The 21,336-nt window shown below is 43.9% G+C and overlaps 1 protein-coding gene across 1 annotated transcript in view; it reads left to right on the forward strand.

The window, feature by feature from the left end:
• The first annotated feature begins 287 nt into the window (after positions 1-287).
• IPO7 (importin 7) overlaps positions 288-21,336 on the forward strand; it is a 63,083-nt gene continuing 42,034 nt past the window's right edge. The window contains exons 1-4 of the mRNA XM_049780995.1: positions 288-429; positions 14,751-14,832; positions 16,642-16,795; positions 18,398-18,556. Coding sequence (XP_049636952.1) covers positions 346-429; positions 14,751-14,832; positions 16,642-16,795; positions 18,398-18,556 — 479 coding nt within the window. The 5' untranslated portion in view covers positions 288-345. The remainder of the gene's footprint in view (positions 430-14,750; positions 14,833-16,641; positions 16,796-18,397; positions 18,557-21,336) is intronic.

Genomic DNA, 21,336 nt, shown 5'->3' on the forward strand with positions numbered 1-21,336 from the left:
TGGAAAGCGTGCAAGCGAGCGAGAGAGCCACGTGGGCGAGAGCGAGGACTCACGCGCGGGACTCCATTTCCCAGGATGCACCGCGGGGCGGGCGCGCCGCGCCGCGCCGACCGGAAGCGGCCGCGGCACCTCCCGCCTCCACGCCGAGGCGCAGAGGTTCTATCCGGGGCCTTGGCGCTTCTCTTTCCTTTCGCGCCGGTTGCCGCTGCGGAGCGCGGCGGGTCCATGTGCGCAGGGAGCGGCGCCGTGCCTTGACCCAGCCGCCGCCGCCGCCGCAGCCTAGCAGCCTAGCAGCCGCCGCCGCCGCCGAAGCCGAGCTCGGGGTTCGCCCGCCTGCGCGCCGCGATGGACCCCAACACCATTATCGAGGCCCTGCGGGGCACCATCGACCCGGCCTTGCGCGAGGCCGCGGAGCGCCAGCTCAATGAAGTAAGGACGCGGCGGGCGCGGGAGGAGCGGGTCGGCGGCAGGCGAGCAGGCCGGGCCCCGCCGCGCTCTGCCCTCCCTTCCCCTTCCTTCGGGCCTGGGCGGCGACCTGACAGCGCGTGCCTCGGCGGCCGCGGCTCTCGCTCCGGGCCTCGGAGCTGGGGCTGGGGCTGGGGCTGGGGCTGGAGCTGGCGGCCAGGCGGGCGTGACGCGCCGGACACACACCCGGCTCCCGACTCGGCCGCCCTCTGGCCCGCGCCCAGCGCCCAGCGCCCGCCCGGGAGCAGCTCCCTCCCGACAGATTGCTCCTTTTCCAGGCGCTTCCAGGAGCAGCTTCGGGCGCCCCGAGTTTGGAGGGGGATTCCTGAAAGGCCAGGCCCAAGGCCCAGACCCGGGGCTGATGGCTGGCTGGCTGGCTGACCGACCCTCCTGAGTTTGTGCCCGCCTGGAGGCCGCCAATCTCGGCCGGCCTCCGGCTCCCAGATCTGGAAGACTGTGTCGAGGCATGGGCGCTGCTTGGGCAACAGGAGTGGGGAATGTCCGGGGAAGTGCACTTTTTCATTTTCCTAGGGAGAGCTCCGCCGCTGCTGTTGGCGGGGCTGGAGTGACCTTGGGCTGCTTGGCTTTACCTGCTGATGTGTGGAGTTGTCCCCATTCATGCGGTCGTGACTTCAGGGTAGCTGGGAACCGTCGGGCGAGAGCTTGGTCGGTCTCTTCAGACTGATTGTGGGACCGTCGAGAGCGAGGTGTCTCTTAAGACTACATCTAATCTTAGGCAAAAGGCCGAGAAGCATTCTCTTTAAGACTGATTGAAAGCTTTGAAATATGTATACATATCCCAGATCATCACCAGTATACATACTCCAGATCAGTTCACTACCCCTCTCTGGACCTTAGGGGCTGTCCCTCCGTTGGAAATCGCGTTGTGGTCTAGGAATTTTTTATATTGGTGTCTTCTTCGCCTTCAGGCTTTGGTTTTACATACTTTGTGTCTGGTTTTAAAGGTTTCTTTAAAGGACTCTTGGCACTTAGAGCGAAATGCCATTTACTATCTTGCTGCATGTGGCTCTCTATCCCAAGAGTTAGTGTTCCTTTATTAAGTAATGACCCCTCTCTACCAAGAGTTAGTGTACCTTCTTTCTTTTTAAGTAATGGGAGATCTTGATGTTAGTCAGATGTTTGATTAGGAGTTAACTCAGTGACAATGTTGAGGTAACTACGTGGATAACTTTTAGGAAACCGAGTGAAGTCTTAGATGTACAGAGATTTCTGCCTCACTTCAGACAAGTATTACATGATTTCAAAATAAAGTTGTCTATTTTGTATGCATCAGAGACTAACTTTAAAACTATGTATAGTGACTGATATTCTAAATTCTTAGGTTCAAAGTCACCTTGGGGTGAGCTTTAGATCTTTCAGATTTTAAATATTCAATTGAAATAAAGCCAACACTAAATCATGGAGTATTTATGGACCACTTTTGTTTGTGATTATAGTCACAGGTTAAGAGGGGCATTATTTTAAGAAAATAGCATGCATAAGTCTAGCCATTAGAAATTCATTGTGATAGCTACTATAATTTTGCTCCAATAGAGCATTAGTTAAAGAACATTTACATACATTTATTAAACTTCATTTTTGAAAGAATGGTAGGTTATTGAAAAATAGAATTGATTTAATTACCACAAATTTGAAATTAAATTCATTCTTTAACTTGGTATTGACTGCCCAATTATATGCACTAACGCCTCCAAAAGGGGATATATGGGATGCAGGCTGGGAACGCGGGTGCAGGGAGGACAACTTTGGTGGTGGCAATGCCCCTGATTCAATATCACTATTGGACCTGAAATATTACTCTGAAAGATATGTGATCCTCTTTGGTCCAAAAGAATTAATTCATTTATCTTATTTTATGGTCAAAAAAAAGTAAAGACCAGACATAATGAGACTGGACTAGAAAAATATACAATTTTCTGCTTTCTGGTATTTGGGCTGTGCTCAAGGCTTAAGCTTCTGGCTCTATGGTTAGGGATCACTTCTGGCGGGGCTCTGCTGGTGCTGGTCATATGGATGCTGGGGTTGAATCTGGCTCAACGCAGTGCAAGGCAAACACTCTTTTTGCTGTACTCTCTGACCCCTGCACCTGATAACTTGTAGAGATCTATGGCAGGTGTTTAGCAAATAGATCATTTGAAATACTTTGGAACAGTGAACACTACATGACTTTCGGAAATTTGGTACCTGGCCTTTTTTGTTTGTTTTTGGACCACACTCAGCATTGTTCAGGGCTTACTCCTGGCTCTGTGCTCAGGGGCTCTTGGGAGACCTTGGAATTGATCCCAGGTCTACTGTGTGCAAGGCAAGCACCCTACCCACCATACTATTGCTTCAGCTAAGTGTCTGGCTTTTATAAACTCTGTGATTGTTGCTAATCACAATCTGTGTGAGAGGGCTGTGGACATTAGTTACCCAATTTTTTAAAATATCTTTCCTTCTTATTTGTTTTTGTTTTGGGACCATAACCAGGAAGTAGGGGTTACTTCTGGCTCTGTGCTCTGAAATCACTCCTGGCAGAATTGGGGGACCAGAGGGGATCATATGGGTGGCTAGGAATTGAACTCGGCCATGCTGCATGTATGGCAAATGCCCTATCTGCTTTGCTATTTCTCTAGCATTTTTTTTTTTTTTATTCTTTGATTTTGGGCTACACCTGGTGATGCTCAGGGGTTACTCCTGACTATGCGCTTAGAAATTGGCTCAGGGTACCATATGGGATGCTGGGATTCGAACCACTGTCCTGCATGAAATGCCTTACCTCCATGCTATCTCTTTGGCCCCTAGCCCCAATTTTTAAATTTTTTTTAAGGGGGTTGGTGGGTCACACCCGGTGGCGTTCAGGGGTTACTCCTGGCTCTGCACTCAGAAATCTCTCCTGGCAGGCACAGGGGACCATATGGGATGCCGGGATTTGAACCACCATTAAGTCTCTCAGACTTGCCACTTCTCTCATTTTCTTTTTTTTTTTTTTTTTTTTTTTTTGTGGTTTTTGGGTCACACCCGGCAGTGCTCAGGGGTTATTCCTGGCTCCAGGCTCAGAAATTGCTCCTGGCAGGCACGGGAGGACCATATATGGGACGCCGGGATTCGAACCGATGACCTCCTGCATGAGAGGCAAACGCCTTACCTCCATGCTATCTCTCCGGCCCACTTCTCTCATTTTCGTCATTGTTCTACATCACTTAGGAGTTCCCTAATTTTTCTACTTCCCTATTTCCCTTTGCTTATTTTTCTCCAGTGTTGATTCATCATATAGTTTTTTCTCTTGGTATAAATTTATAATTTTGTTAAGTCAAGAACTTTTGTGTTAAAAAACAAAACAAGGGGGCCGGAGAGATAGTATGGATGTAAGGCGTTTGCCTTTCATGCAGGAGGTCATCGGTTCGAATCCCGGCGCCCCATAAGGTCCCCTGTGCCTGCCAGGAGCAATTTCTGAGCCTGTAGCCAGGAATAACCCCTGAGCACTGCCAGGTGTGACCCAAAAACCAAAACCAAAAAAAAAAAAAAAAAAAAACAAACAAAAAAAGTAAAGGGCCCTGAGTGGTAGCACAACGGTAGGGTGTTTGCCTTGCGCTCAGCTGACCCAGGACAGATAAAGGTTTGATCCCTGGCATTGGTCCCCCAAGCCAAGAGTGATTTTTTGTTTGTTTGTTTGTTTGTTTTTGGTCACACATGGCAGCACTCAGGGGTTACTCCTGGCTCCATGCTCAGAAATTGCTCCTGGCAGGTTCGGGGGACCATATGGGATGCCTGATTCAAACCACCGTCCTTCTGCATGCAAGGCAAACGCCCTACCTCTGTGCTATCTCTCCAGCTGCCAAGAGCAATTTCTGACAGAGCCAGGAATAACCCCTGACACTGCTGGTTGCGTCCCTCCAAAATATAAAACAACAAACCACAAAAAGAATTTTTGTGTGGTGTTAATGTTGTATGTATATTGGTATGTCAATTTTAGGCTTTATGACTTAACTCTTGTAGACTTTAACTCTTACTAGCATACCTATCAAGTATTTTAGGATGTTTCTTTTTAAGATTACATGTAGAAAATATTCTAGGAAATTCCTTTAGTTGTAAGGATCACAGTAAGAACTTGGGTAGCTATTTTTAAGATACAGCTGAGTATTCTCCACTGACTTTGTGGTGTGTTGTGAATTTTAAAACCTTATTGAACCACTGTTAGAATTTTGGAATTAATTGTGATCCAGGTTTTGAAGTATCCAGGTAGTGAGCTCTATGACAAAGGATGGAGTAAATTACTTAAAAGTATAGGGGCTGGAGAGAGAGCATGGAGGTAAGGCATTTGCCTTGCATGCAGAAGGAAGGTGGTTCGAATCCCAGCATCCCATATGGTTTCCCGATTTCCAAGCGCTGCCAGGTGTGACCCAAAAACCAAAAAAAAAAAAACTATTAGTTTGGCTGTAGATATAGCACAGCAGTAAAGTGTTCGCCTTGCACTCTGCTGCCGGGGATTGAATTTAGGTCTGTCTCAGGTCAGCCATTGCAAGGCAAGTGCCCTACTGCTGTGCTATCACTCCTGCCCTAAAAAATCACTTAAATTTTGAAGAGTTCTGATTTAGCTTTCTGGAGGTATTTAACATTTAAGCATTTTCCTTATATATAAAATGTGATTAGGGGCCGGAGCAATAGCACAGAGGTAGGGCATTTACTTTGTGCGTGACAGATCTCGAACAAACCTGATTCGATCCCCAGTGTCCCATATGGTCCCCCTAGCCAGGAGCGATTTCTGAGCGCATAGTTTGAGTGTGATCAGTGTGTCCCAAAAATGTGATTGGTAATAATGTGTTTTTCATTGTGTTTTATGGCTTTTTTTTTTTTTTTTTTTTGGTTTTTGGGGCCACACCCAGTAACGCTCAGGGGTTACTCCTGGCTATGTGCTCAGAAGTTGCTCCTGGCTTGGAGGACCATATGGGACACCGGGGGATCGAACCGCGGTCCGTCCAAGGCTAGCGCAGGCAAGGCAGGCACCTTACCTTTAGCGCCACCGCCTGGCCCGTGTTTTACGGCTTTAATGTAAAAAAATTAAAGAAAATGATATCTACTAGACCCTCTTCAGATGCATGAACTATGGTGTAAATGCTATTTGATTAATGAATTCACATGCCACACAAATTCTGCCTCAAAATTTGTAGTTAACCCATAGAGTAATAGGACATATTGCATGTCAAGGATTGAATCTAGATTGGGTTGGCTGCTTACAAGGCAAGCACCCTACCTGCTATACTATTTATTGCTCCTGTTCTGCATTGTGTTTTGGAGTGGGCATACCTAGTGTAGTGATTGGGGATTACACCCAGTTTTGTCATCAGGGTTGTTAAGACAGTGCTGGGGGACCATGTAATGCTGGAGATCAAATCTGGGCCTCCTATATGCAAAGTCTGACAGTTGACATTAACTGTTGTATCAGGCCAAGAAGATAGCTCAAAGGACTCTTATCACCTGCTTTGTATGTATGAATTCTGGTATTTTTTGGACCCCAATAAAACAAATATAGACTAGAGCAGTAGCACAGTGGTAAGGCTTACTTTTTTTTTTTGGTTTTTGGTTTTTGGGTCACACCTGGCAGCGCTCAGGGGTTAATCCTGGCTCTATGCTCGGAAATCGCTCCTGGCAGGCTCCGGGGACCATATGGAATGCCAGGATTCAAGCCAACGTCCTTCTGCATGCAAGGCAAATACCCTACCTCCATGCTATCTCTCCAGCTGCACTCAGGGGTCACTCCTGACTCTATAAGGCTTAAACACAGCCTTGCACACAGCTGACCTGGATTCGATTCTCGGCATCCCATATGGGTTACCCAAGCCTGCCAGGGGTGATTTCTTTTTTTTTTTTTTTGTTTTTGTTTTTGGATCACACCCGGCAGGGGTAGGATGCAGGGATTCGAACCACCGTCCTTCTGCATCTAAGGTAAAAGCCTTACTGCTGTGATATCTCTCTGGCCCCTCCTTTTTTCTCTCTCTCTTTTAAAGCCAGTTAAATTGAGCAGGGGGGGTTATATACTAACTTTTGTGATACTAATGTTAATAAATTCTGATAAACCACTGCCATCGGACCAGCCAGGGGTGATTCTGAGCAAAGAGCCAGCAGCAGTAAACCCAAGTGCTGCCACATGTGGCCCAAAATCCTAAACAAACAAATAAAAACCCAAATATATATTCATTCCAAAGACAATTTGGTTCTGTAGATACAAATCTCTTTTTTGTTTGTTTGTTTTTGGTTTTTGGGTACACCTGGCAGCGCTCAGGGGTCACTCCTGGCTCTCTGTTCAGAAATCGCGCCCCCCCCCTCCCCCGCCGCAGGTACAGGGGACATATGGGATGCCGGGATTCGAACCACTGTCCTGCATGAAAAGCAAACACCTTACCTCCATGCTATCTCTCTGGCCCTCTTCTTCTTCTTCTTTTGTTTTGTTTTGTTTTGTTTCTTTTTGGGCCACAAGGGGTGACACTTGGGGGTTACTCCTGGCTATGTGCTCGGAAAAAGCTCCTGGCTTGGGGGACCCTATGGGACGTTGGGGGATCGAACTGTCCATGCTAGGCTAGCACAGGCAAGACAGACTTCTTACAGTTTGCGCCACCACTCCGGCCCCAGATTCAAATCTTTTTAGCTGTCATTTCTTGCATGTTCATATTCATGCTTCTTTATTTTAAAGCAAAGATATAAAATCTCTGAAGGATTTTAGCAGATTACTTATTAAAAGAGACAACATTCTTTGATTTTGCTGCCGCTGTTGTTGAATAGAAACTTTATCAAACCTTAACTTATGCTGGGCCCGGAGAGATAGCACAGCGGCATTTGCCTTGCAAGCAGCCGATCCAGGACCAAAGGTGGTTGGTTCGAATCCCGGTGTCCCATATGGTCCCCCGTGCCTGCCAGGAGCTATTTCTGAGCAGACAGCCAGGAGTAACCCCTGAGCACCGCCGGGTGTGACCCAAAAACTAAAAAAAAAAAAAAAAAAAACAAAAAAAAAAAAAAAAAAAACTTATGCTGCTTATCCCTTCTGTTAAGAACTTACTGGGTTGCAACTGTTAAGACTGACCCAAGTTTCCCTAGTTCAGGTCCCCTAAACCCTGCTGGGAGTGATTCCTGAGCACAGCCATGACCAAAAGCAAATACAAGAAAAAAAACTATAACTATTACTTGAGCTCCATTTTCTCAAGCCATAAATCTTACAAATGCCACCTTGAGTGTTCTTCCTCTGGTTGCTCTGAAATCAAAATTCATGCTTAATCCTAGATGATCACCATTATTAATCTGGATCATTCCTTCCAACTCAGTGCTTGCCTTGCATACAGTTCATTTGGTTTCCAATCCCACTACCGCATATGGTGCCCCAAGCCCCCTCCCCATTCAAATAAAAATATAGGGTTTTGTAGAGATAGTACAGTGGGTAGGGTCTCTTTTTGATTCGTTTTGGGCTATACCATATGATATATAGGAGTTAACTGTTGGCTCTGTCTTCAAGAATTATTGTCCAAGGCTGTCTGCCTTGCAAGCAGCCGATCCAGGATGTAAGGTGGTTGGTTCGAATCCCGGTGTCCCATATGGTCCCCCATGTCTGCCAGGAGCTATTTCTGAGCAGACAGCCAGGAGTAACCCCTGAACACCGCCGGGTGTGACCCAAAAACCAAAAAAAAAAAAAAAAGAATTACTGTCCATGTTTAGAGGGCCATATGAGGTGCTGGGGTTTGACTCTTGGTCAGATGCGTGCAAGGCAGGAGCCATACCTACTGTACTATATCAGACATAGCTTTGACTCCCAGGGGACTTGCTTTGCACATATCCAACTGGATTCAGTCTCTAGTATCCAATCACGGTTTTTTTTGAGTACCACTAATTATCTTTTTTTGGGGGGGGCCACACCTGGTGGCACCCTGGAGTTACTCCTGGCTCTGTGCTTAAACTTGGGGGACCATATGGGATGCCGGGAATCAAACCCTGGTCCATCCTGGTGCAGCTCCATGTAAGGCAAATACCTTACCACTGCTCTCTCTTCAGCCCACCACCAGTTATTTTGATTCGGGGTGACAGTTCTGTAAGGAGCTTGGTGGGTGGGTGTGGGCATGCATATCTGGCACCGTTTCAATGTTGGTGCTCAGGACCTTGCAGTGCCGAGATGAGACTAGAACTCTGGGTCTCCTGTATGCAAAGCATGCACACAAGCCCTTTAAATATTTTACTTTTAAAGTTTTACCAAACTGCTCAGATTCCTTCCCATTGGTCAAGCGTGTAGTGTTGGGGATTATTCAGACCACCATGGCTGGTGGAACCATATGGTTCCATTCCAGAGATTGAATTGGGATTGGTTACATGCAAAACATGTGCCATGGCCCTTGTACTATTTCTTTGAGGGGGAATGCTTTTGTTTTATTTTATTTTTTTTATCCTTTTTGGAGCCAGACCCAGCAGTACTCAGGACTTCTGGCTATGCACTTAGGTATCATTCTTGCCTGTTTTGGGGGAACAATAGGTGGCACCTGGCATTGAACTCTACCTGCTGTTTTGCTTTTCTGGTCCTGGCCAACTTCAGGTAGAGCACATGCCTTGCACAAGCCAGTAGGGTTTGATCCTGGCATCCCATGTGTTCCCCAAAACAAAAGGGATCACTCCTGGCTATTTTTGGACTTTAGTAGTGCCATAGGAGCAAAGTGGAGAGTGACTGGTCCTTTACTAAGTGGGCTTGGAGTGCCATGCAGTGTCTCGGATTGAACTCAGGACCTCATGGGTCCTCCTGAATTTTAATTTAATCCTATGCCCTAGGTAGCCTTCTACACTGAGACACATCCTTGGAATTGCAGTTGAATTTGTACTTTTATCCCCGCCCCCACACACAGCCCTTTCTAGTCTTTCTGTTTTATGACTGGGATGTAATACACATTTGATAGCATTGCAGTGCTACTAACTACATCTTGTGTTGCTTGCCAGGAGTCACACTCTTTCATGTTTGTTTTGTTTTGGAACTATACCTACTTGTGTCCTGTGCTTACTCCTACCTCTGCTTTACTCCTGGCTGTGCTAGGGAACCATATAAGATGCTGGGGATTGAACCCTGGGTCAGCCCTACCTGCAGGAGAGAGTAAATTCAGTCCTACTTCTTTTTTTTTTTTTGGTTTTTGGGCCACACCTGGTAACGCTCAGGGGTTACTCCTGGCTATGTGCTCAGAAGTTGCTCCTGGCTTGGGGGACCATATGGGACACCGGGGGATCGAACCGCAGTCCGTCCAAGGCTAGCGCAGGCAAGGCAGGCACCTTACCTTTAGCGCCACCGCCCGGCCCCCTCAGTCCTACTTCTGAATTTACTCCAGCAGATTTTTTTTTTGTCTTAAAGTTTTACTCCAGGCTTTGTCTTCAGGAGTCCCTCCCTTTGATATGGGGAACCCTCTTTGCTACTAGGTTTGAACCAGAGTCCACTACATTCAAGGCAAGCTCCTTAGCTCCTGTGCTATCTTTCCCTATATCCATGAGTCTTACTTTTTATGTGCTGTGAGTACACCAACTCTGTATGAGTGGGTACTCATACTCCAAACTGTTCACGGTGCACCAGAAACCACACATTTTGTTGTCATTCAGGATTCCAAATGGTAATACTGCTTGGATCATGTTCAGAACATAAAAGATGTGGTGCCACTGAATTGTTCCTAGGCCCCCAAAGCTGAAATTTTCTAAATGTAATCTCAGAGAATGGGGTGAATGTTTTCTTAGTTTGGTTCTTATTATTTTGCAGTGAAGGTGCTTAGAGCTCACCCATGGTGGTATTTAAAGGATCATGCAGTTTTGGAACCCTGGTGTGTTCACATGTACATCTGCAGTCCCCAGCAATCTGTTCTATGCACTGAACATGGAAAGTAATTCCTGTTTACTACATTTCTGGCATTCCAGAGGCATCATGACCCCCAGAAGTACACGGCAAATTTATAATGGAGCTGGCTGTTTTGGATGATTAAACCTGTGATTAAAGCATATAGACTCTAGAAATCATCTTATGTTTTTAGTCAGGGAGATTATTAGGAGATAGTTCAGAGAGGTTGATGATTTTTTTTTTTGTTTGGTTTTTTTGGGGGGGGGGATTGGTTTTTGGGACACACCTGGCAGCGCACAGGGGTTACTCCTGGCTCTACACTCAGAAATTGCTCCTGACAGGCTCTGGGATTCTAACCACTGTCCTGCATGCAAGGCAAATGCCTTACCTCCATGCTATCTTTCCAGCCCTTGATGTTTGTTTGTTTATAAGACCCAGGATTTGATCCCTAGTATCACAGGGCCTCCCTGTCTCTGGTAGCCTCCAGCACTTGTGGGAAGTTATTTCCTTTTTCCTGCCCAATTGCTGGATTCCTCCTACCCCTCTCCCCTCAGGAAAACAACTAAGGAGTATACTCTGATAAGAAATTGAAGGCTGGGCCGGGCGGTGGCGCTAGAGGTAAGGTGCCTGCCTTGCCTGCGCTAGCCTTGGACGGACCACAGTTCGATCCCCCGGTGTCCCATATGGTCCCCCAAGCCAGGAGCGACTTCTGAGCGCATAGCCAGGAGTAACCCCTGAGCATTTACCGGGTGTGGCCCAAAAACAAACAAAAAAAAAAGAAATTGAAGGCTTACCTAGGGGTCATTTAAACTTTCTTAGTTCCAGGTAATATTATAAAGTGTGGGAAGTAAAAATGCATTGTATGGGGCCTGGAGAGTTAGCACAAATACAGTTTTTACATTTGTCATATTCTTTGGGGAGGGGTGTTTGGGTCATATCTTTTTTTTGTTTGTTTGTTTTGGTTTTGGTTTTTGGGCCACACCCGTTTGATGCTCAGGGGTTACTCCTGGCTAAGCGCTCAGAAATTGCCCCTGGCTTGGGGGGACCTTATAGGACGACAGGGGTTCAAACTTTGGTCCTTCCTTGGCTAGTGCTTGCAAAGCAGAGACACCTTACCTCTAGTACCACAGGCCCCGGTCATATCTGGTTATGCTCATGGCCTGCCTACTCCTGATGGTGCTCAGGGAACCAAATGGAATGACAGGGATCAAACACAGGTGGACTGCTCATAAGACAAGTCCCCTACTTGTTTTGTACTGTTGCTGGCCTGTTAACTTTAGTAATGATGGGTGATATAACTCAAGGGTTGGACACTCTCTTTGCATATGGGAGGCCCTGGACTCAATTCCTGGCATTGAATACAAAAGATTAGCACATTCACACCTTTCCTTAAACAGAATGGTTAAAAACCTTTTTATTTTTTAAATTATCTGGTGGTTGGTTTATATATTTATTTATTTGATTTGATTTTTGGTTCATACCTGGCAGCGCTCAGGGGTTTCTCCTGGCTCTACACTCAAATCGCTCCTGGCAAGTTCGGGGGACCATATGGGATGCTGGAATTCAAACCACCTTCTTTCTGCTTGCAAGGCAAACATCTTACCTCCATGTTATCTCTCTGGCCCCTGGTTTTTTATTTTTGTTAATTCTGATATAATTAAATATTTTTGGCATGTTTTGTACCACATCTGGTGATACTTGGGTTACTTACTCCTGTCAGATACTACTTCTGGTGAACTTGGGGTATGGGGTACTGGGATCAAATCTGGGTTGGATTGGTTGTGTGTAAGACATCACTATGCCTGCTTTTCTCTTCATTTCCTGATGTAATGCTTTTGTTTTATTTTATTATTATTTTTTTGGTTTTGGGCCACACTCAGCAATGCTCAGGAGTTACTCTTGGTTCTGCACTCAAGATTCACTCTCGTCAAGTGATCATTTGAGATACCCATGATGGAACCCATGATGGAGTTTGTATGGGAAACTCCTTATCTGCTCTCTCTATATATATATGATATATATATATATATATATATTTTTTTTTTTTTTTAATTTTTCTGGTTTGGGGGCCATGTCCAACAGCACTCACGGGTTACTCCTGGATCAGCACTCAGAAATTACTCCTGGCAGTCTTGGGGGGGTGTCTTACGAGGTACAGAAGGTAAGGGATGTTAAAATGAGTTGGATGAGAAATAACTTATTTGACTTAGATGTAGTGCTAAAAAATCCAGAATGGGTAGAATTCTGGGGTGTGGGAAAGATGGCCTACTACCGAGTGCTGATATATTCTAGCTTTTTTTTTTTTTTTTTTTTTTGGTTTTTGGGCCACACCCAGTAACGCTCAGGGGTTACTCCTGGCTATGTGCTCAGAAGTTGCTCCTGGCTTGGGGGACCATATGGGACACCGGGGGATTGAACCACGGTCCGTCCAAGGCTAGCGCAGGCAAGGCAGGCACCTTACCTTTAGTGCCACCGCCCGGCCCCATATTTTAGCTTTTATAGGTTAAATGAAAAAAAAAAAAAAAAGGATTAGGAAAAGTTCTATATGAAATATATGTTTAATGGAATTAATAATGATTAACTATGATCAGATATATTGAAGTACACTGGAGAGGGTTAGGGTTCCTTTCCACCTATTTGGGGTGTAAACTTAAACATTTCTTTTGAGTTAGGAGTTTGGTTGACTTTTTTTCTTGGCCATGCCCAGTGGTGGGTGCTTAGGCATCACTCCTGGCAAACTTGACGCCATATAGTGAACTGGTGATCAAACCCAGTGGAAAGCAAGTATCAAATTGCTTTGGCCCACCAGATATGCCTTTTATTTTAACCTCATTTTCCTGATGCATGATTATCATGTTCATTGTTGTAATCTGACTTAGTACCTTGTTTATTTGGTTTTGGTATTGACTTTTGGTCCATATGCAGCTGTGCTCAGGGAACCACATAAGGTACCTTCTGGTTGGCAAGCTATATAGTTATAGTTGGTAAGGCACTTTACACTTCCTTTTGCATGTGCCGAATACTTTACCCACTGTAGTATCTCTCTGGTTCTGTGGCTTAGTATTATTATTATTATTATTATTCTTTTGTTTGTTTTGTTTTGTGTCTTGGGCCACAACCTGTGGTACTCAGGGGATACTCCTGGCAGTGCACTCAGGAATCACTACTCTTTGTGGGTTCAGGGACTATTAGGATGCCGAGGATCAAACCCAGGTTGGTTGTGTGCATGGCAAGTGCTTTACCTTCTTCTGTGCTATCACCCCAGCTCCTGCGGCTTAGTATCTTAAACCAATAACCTGTACTATTTATTAAATAAAACCTAAAGTGGATTTAACTTGGGTGTTCAGTCCATTGGCCAGAGTGATAGCACAGCAGTAGGGTGTTGGCCTTGCACATGCCTGACCCAGGACGGACCTGGGTTTGATCCTTGGCATTCCATATGGTCCCCCGAGCCAGGAGTGATTTCTGAGTGCAGAGCCAGAAGTACCCCCTGAGCGTCACTGGGTGTGGCCCCCCAAAAAAACCCCAAAATAATCAGAAGCAGTAAATGCGAAAAAATATTGTTGGGTATTGAATCCAGAGTCTCACATATGTAAGTCATTCTAATGTCCTGCTACTGATCCTTATTGCCAAAGTTACTTGAGGGCCTGAGCGATGGCATAGTGGTAGGGTGTTTGCCTTGCACATGGCTGATGAAGGCTGACCGTGGTTTGATCCCAGCACCTCATATGGTCACCGGGAGTGGCCCAGAACAAAAAAGTAAAATTAATTAGTAAAAGTAAACTTTCTGATTTTATCATCCTAATGATAATTATGTGGTTTTCCCTGCTATCAGAAAAGATAAGTTTCTTAAAATTTTTTTTGTTGGTGATTTTTTTGGGGGGAGCTACACTAGTAACACTCAAGAGTTACTCATGGCTCTTTGCTCAGTATTCACTCCTGGTAGAGTGGACCACATGGGATGCTGGGAATCAAACGTGGATCAGCTGCGTCAAAGGCAAATTCCCTCCCTACTGTAGTATTATTCCAGTACCTCTTAAATATTATTAACAGTAATATATGTAAGATTTTCAACAAACCCAGGCCTCAAAATTAATTAGATCCTATCAAATAAGTACTTTTAAATAAATTTTGAAATATATGAAACCAATATTATTGTTGTATTTTATTATTTTGGAGTGGGATGGGTTTTGGTCATACCCAGCATTGTTCAAGGTTTTGTCCAATTTGTCTGCTCAGTAGTCACTCCTGGTGTTACTTGGAGAAACCAGGGATCAAACAGGCTATCCACACACATCAAGTTCTATCCTTGTCATCCTCTATGCTCCCTTGAGCCTGCCAGGAGCAATTTCTGAACAGAGAGCCAGTAGTAACCCTGAGCACCACCAGGTGTTGCCCATAAACCAAAAAATAAAATGAAATAATAAAATGTATTTTCTGTTTATAGGCACACAAGTCTCTAAATTTTGTTTCAACACTGCTTCAGATCACCATGTCAGAACAACTGGATTTACCTGTAAGACAGGCAGGCAAGTCTTTAAAACTATTTTTTGAAGTATATGTAAATGTATTGTATACTTTCATAGTTCAAAGAAGCATGTTTGGCTGGCCCTTTATTGACTTGCTACCTGAAAATTTATTTTATTTCCTAATGTGTTTACCTTGATATTTGGTAGCAGAATTCAAAATAATGTAATATTTTATTGAACTTAAAGAAAAGCTGGAAATATTACTAAAATAATGTAATGTTTTTTCCTGTTTCCTTCTCTGATGGTTGATTCTGATTTTAAAAACTTTATCACTTGTTCCTAGTTGTTTTTGTTATTACTGTTTTAACCATTTAAATGAGGGGCCGGGCGGTGGCGCTGAAGGTAAGGTGCCTGCCTTGCCTGCGCTAGCCTTGGACGGACCGCGGTTCGATCCCCCGGTGTCCCATATGGTCCCCCAAGCCAGGAGCAACTTCTGAGCGCATAGCCAGGAGTAACCCCTGAGCGTTACCGGGTGTGGCCCAAAAACAAAAAAACAAACAAACAAACAAACAAAAACTATTTAAATGGTACTATTGGGCCAGAGTGGTGGCACAAGGGGTAAGGTGGGGAGTGGTAAGGCATGTGCCTTGCGGGCGCTAGCCTAGGATGGACTGCAGTTCAATCCCCTGGTTTCCCAAGCCTAGGTCCCCCAAGCCAGGAGCGATTTCTGAGCGCATAGCCGCGAGTAACTGAGCAACACCGGGTGTGTCCCAAAAATCAAAAAAAAAAAAAAGGTACTATTGTGCTAGAGAGATAGTACAGGGGTAGGTCATATGCCTTACATGTGGATAACTCAACTTTGATATCTTTTTTTTTTTTTAATTCAGGTTTTTGGGCAGGGGTTACTCCTGGCTCTGCTCAGAAATCACTCCTGGTAGTCTCAGGGGATCATATGGGATGTCGGGAATCAAGCCCAGGTCTGTCCTGGGTTGGCCACATGCAAGGCAAATGCCCTACCGCTGTGCTATCTTTCCAGCCCCCAACTTTAATATCTTGTCTTGTAATGGGCTGACCTGCATCTGATTCCCATCACCTCATATTCTTCCCCAAGCTTACCAGGAGTAATCCCCATGATCAGAGCCAGGAATAAGACCTGAGCACTGATGGGTGTTGCCCAAAAGCAAAGATTCCTCTTGGTCTCCTGAGTTCTACAGTAAGCAAACCTTTAAGTATTGAGACTAGAGTAACCAACCACTAAGCTCTGCTAAGGGACCCCTAAACAAAAACAGTCAAACAATTTTTTTTTTTTGGTTTTTGGGCCACACCCGTTTGATGCTCAGGGGTTACTCCTGGCTAAACACTCAGAAATTGCCCCTGGCTTGGGGGGACCATATGGGACTTGCAAGGCAGACACTTACCTCTAGTGCCACCTCACCAACCCCAAAAAAACAGTCAAAAATATAAACATTGTTTCTTTAGAAAGCAGGATAGAAACTGTTGAGTATTATATAAAGGTGTATAATAATTTTATAGTGTATATTTGCTTTGATTTCTTTGGGTAAATAAAATATAGCTAAATATTTGTGTTTTAGCGATTTACATTTTTAAAGCAACATTTTGTTTTTAAAGGGGTACATTTAAGTAATTAGTCTGAAAGAAATTTAGATGTGAACTGTAGAGAAGATATTCGCAATGCTTTCACAGTAAATATTACTGCTAAACTTTTTTTTTTTTGGCCACACCCTTTTGATGCTCAGAAATTGCCCATGGAGGGGGATTGAACCGCATTCCTTCCTTGGCTAGCTCTTGCAAGGCAGACACCTTACCTCTAGCGTCACCTCACCAGCCCCTAAACTTTCTATTTTTTAGGTGTTATTTACTTAAAAAATATGATAACACAGTATTGGCCTGATCGGGAAACTGCATCAGGGGATATATCTCCTTACACCATTCCAGAAGAAGATCGACATTGTATTCGAGAAAATATTGTAGAAGCCATTATTCATTCTCCTGAGCTCATCAGGTATGTGTGTGTGTGTGCGCGCGCGTGCACTGTAGTTAGATTTGTTACTTGAGGTTGAAAGTCTTGAGGGAGTGTATAGAGGGAAGACATAGAATTTATTGAATTGTAGTTTTTATAGCTGAGAATTTAATAATTGCTGGTAACAAGAAATTCTTTATTGGTTTACTTTCTACATATAAAGTAAAAAAGTTCTAAATTGAAGTAATTTGTTTACTGTTTGTTTATCTAAGGTATATGATATAGTTCAGGTATACATCATTAAAAATAGGCTTTTATACATGTTATAGCAATGTTTCTCCCAATGTGGATGATAGTGTCTCCTTGGGGCGTGCTAAAATGATGCTGTTTGCTGAAGAAGATAAATCTCCACAGAGGTGCTTGGGGGGGAATAACCTCCCCCCCCAAATTGGATGTGGTAGACTAAATAAGTTTAGAACTTCTGTAGTCAGCATGCTCACTTTCAGTTGTCTAGTTTCCACCTATACATATTTATCCCCACATTGCCACACCCCTGCTATATACCTATATACCTATATCTAATTCCCTGTGAATTTGTATTGTAAACTTATAAAAACTTGCAGAATGGGGCCGGGCGGTGGCGCTAAAGGTAAGGTGCCTGCCTTGCCAGCGCTAGCCTTGGACGGACCGCGGTTCGATCCCCCGGTGTCCCATATGGTCCCCCAAGCCAGGAGCAACTTCTGAGCGCATAGCCAGGAGTAACCCCTGAGCGTTACCGGGTGTGGCCCAAAAACCAAAAAAAAAAAAAAAAAAAGCTTGCAGAATATACAATGATTACTTAAGATATAAAGAAAACTTAAGAATGCCATCAATATGGGGCCGGGCGGTGGCGCTAAAGGTAAGGTGCCTGCCTTGCCTGCGCTAGCCTTGGACGGACCGAGGTTCGATCCCCCGGTGTTCCATATGGTCCCCCAAGCCAGGAGCAACTTCTGAGCACATAGCCAGGAGTAACCCCTGAGCGTTACCGGGTGTGGCCCAAAAACCAAAAAAAAAAAAAAAAAAAAAAAAAGAATGACATCAATAGTGTTTTGATACTTGAAAGCTATTATCTTTATGCAGAGTTTTATTTGGGTTGGGGGTTTGGGTCACATCCGGTGGGTACACTCAGAAATTGCTCCTGGCAAGCTCGGGCGACCATATGAGATACCCAGGAATCAAACAGGTCTGTCTGAGGTTGCCCAGATATTTGCAAAGCAAATGCCCTACTTCTATGCTATCACTCTGGCCCCTGATTTAGACTTTTTTAATGAAAAAAATATTTTAGGGCCCGGAGAGATAGCACAGCATTAGGGCATTTGCCTTGCACACGGCTGACTCATGGTAGACCTGGGTTCAATCCTTGGTGTCCCATATTGTCCCCCAAAGCCAGGAGTGATTTCTGAGCACATAGCAGGAGTATCCCCCTGAGCATCACCGGTGTGGCCCCAACCCCTCCCTAAAAGAAGAAAATAAAAGAAAAAAACTATGTTTTAAATGAATTTGTCGGTTGATAGGAATGAAAATGGGGGGAGGGTCATCTATATGTATAATTATTGGCTTCTTTTAAAAGAAAAGATTTTGCTGAGTGTTCTATTTTACTTTTAGGGTACAGCTGACAACATGTATTCATCATATTATTAAACATGATTATCCCAGCCGTTGGACTGCCATTGTAGACAAAATTGGTTTCTATCTTCAGTCTGATAACAGTGCTTGCTGGCTAGGAATTCTTCTTTGCCTTTATCAGCTTGTGAAAAATTATGAGTAAGTGTCTTTCTCAATTCTTTTAAGAGCTTGGAGAATTTTGAAACATTTGGAAATTTTAATTTAAGATCTGAAATGATATTTGGAATATGTATTAAAATTAGTGAACTATATTAAAAGAACTTTCTTAATTCTACAGTCTCTATTTTTGGCCTAAGGAGTTTTTGTGTTCTTTAAAAAAACATGGACAGGTGTGATAATACAGTGGGTAGGACACTTGCCTTGCACACAGCCTACTCAGGCTTGATTCCTGGTACCCCACATGAGTCTCCATTACACCCATCCCAAATAAAAGGAAACCAAAATTATCTCTAGCTCTTTAAGAGCTCCTTAATTTGTGCTGCTTAAGGATCCCTAGTAGACCTAAGTGTGACTGAGGTAGATACATACTTAATATAACTCAGTACTAAATCATTTAGTCTTGCATGTGGGAGGTTCTAGGTTTGATCCCTGGCACCAAAAACAAATAACAAAATTTTAAGTGAAATGTGAAGCGGATCAGATTGTATTTAACTCTTTCTGACGCCTTGTGAATTTTGGGGTTCTCAGTAGCTTTTAAGAACCAATAAGTAAAATTTATTTTTATAATGCCAAGAGTTAAACTCATAGACATGGTCTTAACCTATGCTCTTGAATCTTTTTTGGGGGGCACACGGTGTCGCTCAGGGGTTACTCCTGGCTATGCACTCAGAAATCGCTCCTGGCTTGGGGGGACCATATGGGACACTGGGGGATCAAACCGCAGTCTGTCCTAGGCTAGCGCGGGCAAGGCAGACACCTTACCGCTTGAGCTACCACTTTGCCCCTTGTGCTCTGATTCTTAAAGAATAGATTTATATTTGACACAATCTGTTGTTTAATTATTTTGTATTTTGGATCACACCTGGCCATACTCTGGGCTTCTGATTCTGCTCAGGGACCAGTCCTGGTGGTACTTGGGGAAACCATTTATTGTACTAAGCTTTCTGTGGTACTGGGTTTTTTCCTGTGCAAGGCAAGTAAGTGCATTACCCTCTACTGTGTCTCTAACCCCAGATAAATGGTCATTTTAATCATTGTGTTTTGAGGAATTCATAATGTGTGTTTGTATAGTTGAGCAAATTATGGTTCTTAGAAGTAATTCATAACATTAAGATATATTTTAGACAGATTTTATTGTGGTTTGTTGATTCAAAAAATTAATCCTGGAAGATAACTATAGCTCTGAAAAGAAGTCAATGTTCAAGAGATTTTTTAAATGGTGGAAGTATAACACTGGTAGGTACTTCTAAGTTGTTACTAGAAAATTTTGAGAAAGTCATGAGGAAGACTTATACCATGATGGTGGATTTATTTCCAGTCCTAACAGCTACACAGATGCCATTGTGATCCCTTTAATTCTGGGACTTGTTTTTAGCCTCCAAAACCCTTTTTGGGTCTCAACTCAAAGTAGCTGCTTTTGTTCTGAGCAGGAGAGAAATATACCATTTACAGCATTGGTACTGGTGTTTTCTTATGTTCCCACCAGCTACCCATCTTCCTGCTAAGGAATGTTCCAGCTGTTGCTCCAACATCTGTCAGAGTGCCAGTTGTAGTTCTGGTAAGTGAGTGACTAAAACGAGAGAGCATAACATGCTGTTATTTTATTGAGATTAAATCTTTCCTGTCCTATAATTATAGCAGGAGAGTGTTGGACAGGAATTTTTTTTTTTATTGGGAGGCTGCTACAGTACTGGAATTTCAGTTGATTTTTCAACCAATTTTTACTTGTGGAGCACAAGGTTCACAAGGGATCTGTGTGGACTGAAGCAGTGTTAAGACAATTCAAGAAATTGGAAGTGATGATTGCCTTCAGGAATGTAGATAATCCTTAGGAAATGCTCGTCAGTTGAAGGAACATAGGAATATTTGAAGAAGGCACATCATACCATAGGAATTGATTAATATGAACCTCTAAAGAAAACACAGCATTGGAAATGAAATACTGAGTTTCATTTAATTCACCAAATGATGAATAATTTTTGAAAAGTAAAGTATAAATTTGGTCTGGTAAATTGGTAGTACCTTTAGTATTACATTTACATGCTTTCAGGAATTTCAGATCCTATGAGAAAGTCATTTGTTTTCTACTATAAATTTTTGTCATTTTCATAGATTAATAATTAGTGCCACCCAGATTCCAATCCACAGCTCAGTTAGCGAGGGAGGTATTTCAAACATGGAATGGTTGTTCAAATCCTTTCAGTGTGACCACATGGGTTGGATAAATGGAGAATCAGATGTATAATAGTAGTTCTCATCTTCATTACCATAATGGAATACTTTGTGATTTATTATGAATTATATAATCAATGCAAAAATGGCTTTCTTTTGAATTGTTACTCCTTTATCAGCTCAAAAGGCATGTAGAGTTTTTTGGTTTTTTGGGGGGGGTCACACCTGTCAGCACTCGGGTCACTCCTGGCTCCATGCTCAGAAAAATCGCCCTGACAGGCACAGGGGACCATATGGGATGCCGGAATTCAAACCACCTTCCTTCTGCATGAAAGGCAAACGCCTTACCTCCATGCTATCTCTCCGGTCCCAGCATGTAGAGTTTTTTTGTGCTCAGTCAGAATTAAATTCAGGGCCTCACACTTCTCAGATTTCTGAGCCACATCCCTGAACCTGATAGCACGGTGTTTAGGGCACTTGCCTTGCATGTGGCCAACCTGGGTTCGATCCCCAGCATCCCATTTGGTCCTTGAGCAGAGCCAGGAGTAAATGAGAATCACTGTATGTATCTCAAAAAAAAAAAAAAA

Source organism: Suncus etruscus, chromosome 9, assembly GCF_024139225.1.
Source record: "Suncus etruscus isolate mSunEtr1 chromosome 9, mSunEtr1.pri.cur, whole genome shotgun sequence".
Classification (NCBI taxonomy): domain Eukaryota; kingdom Metazoa; phylum Chordata; class Mammalia; order Eulipotyphla; family Soricidae; genus Suncus; species Suncus etruscus.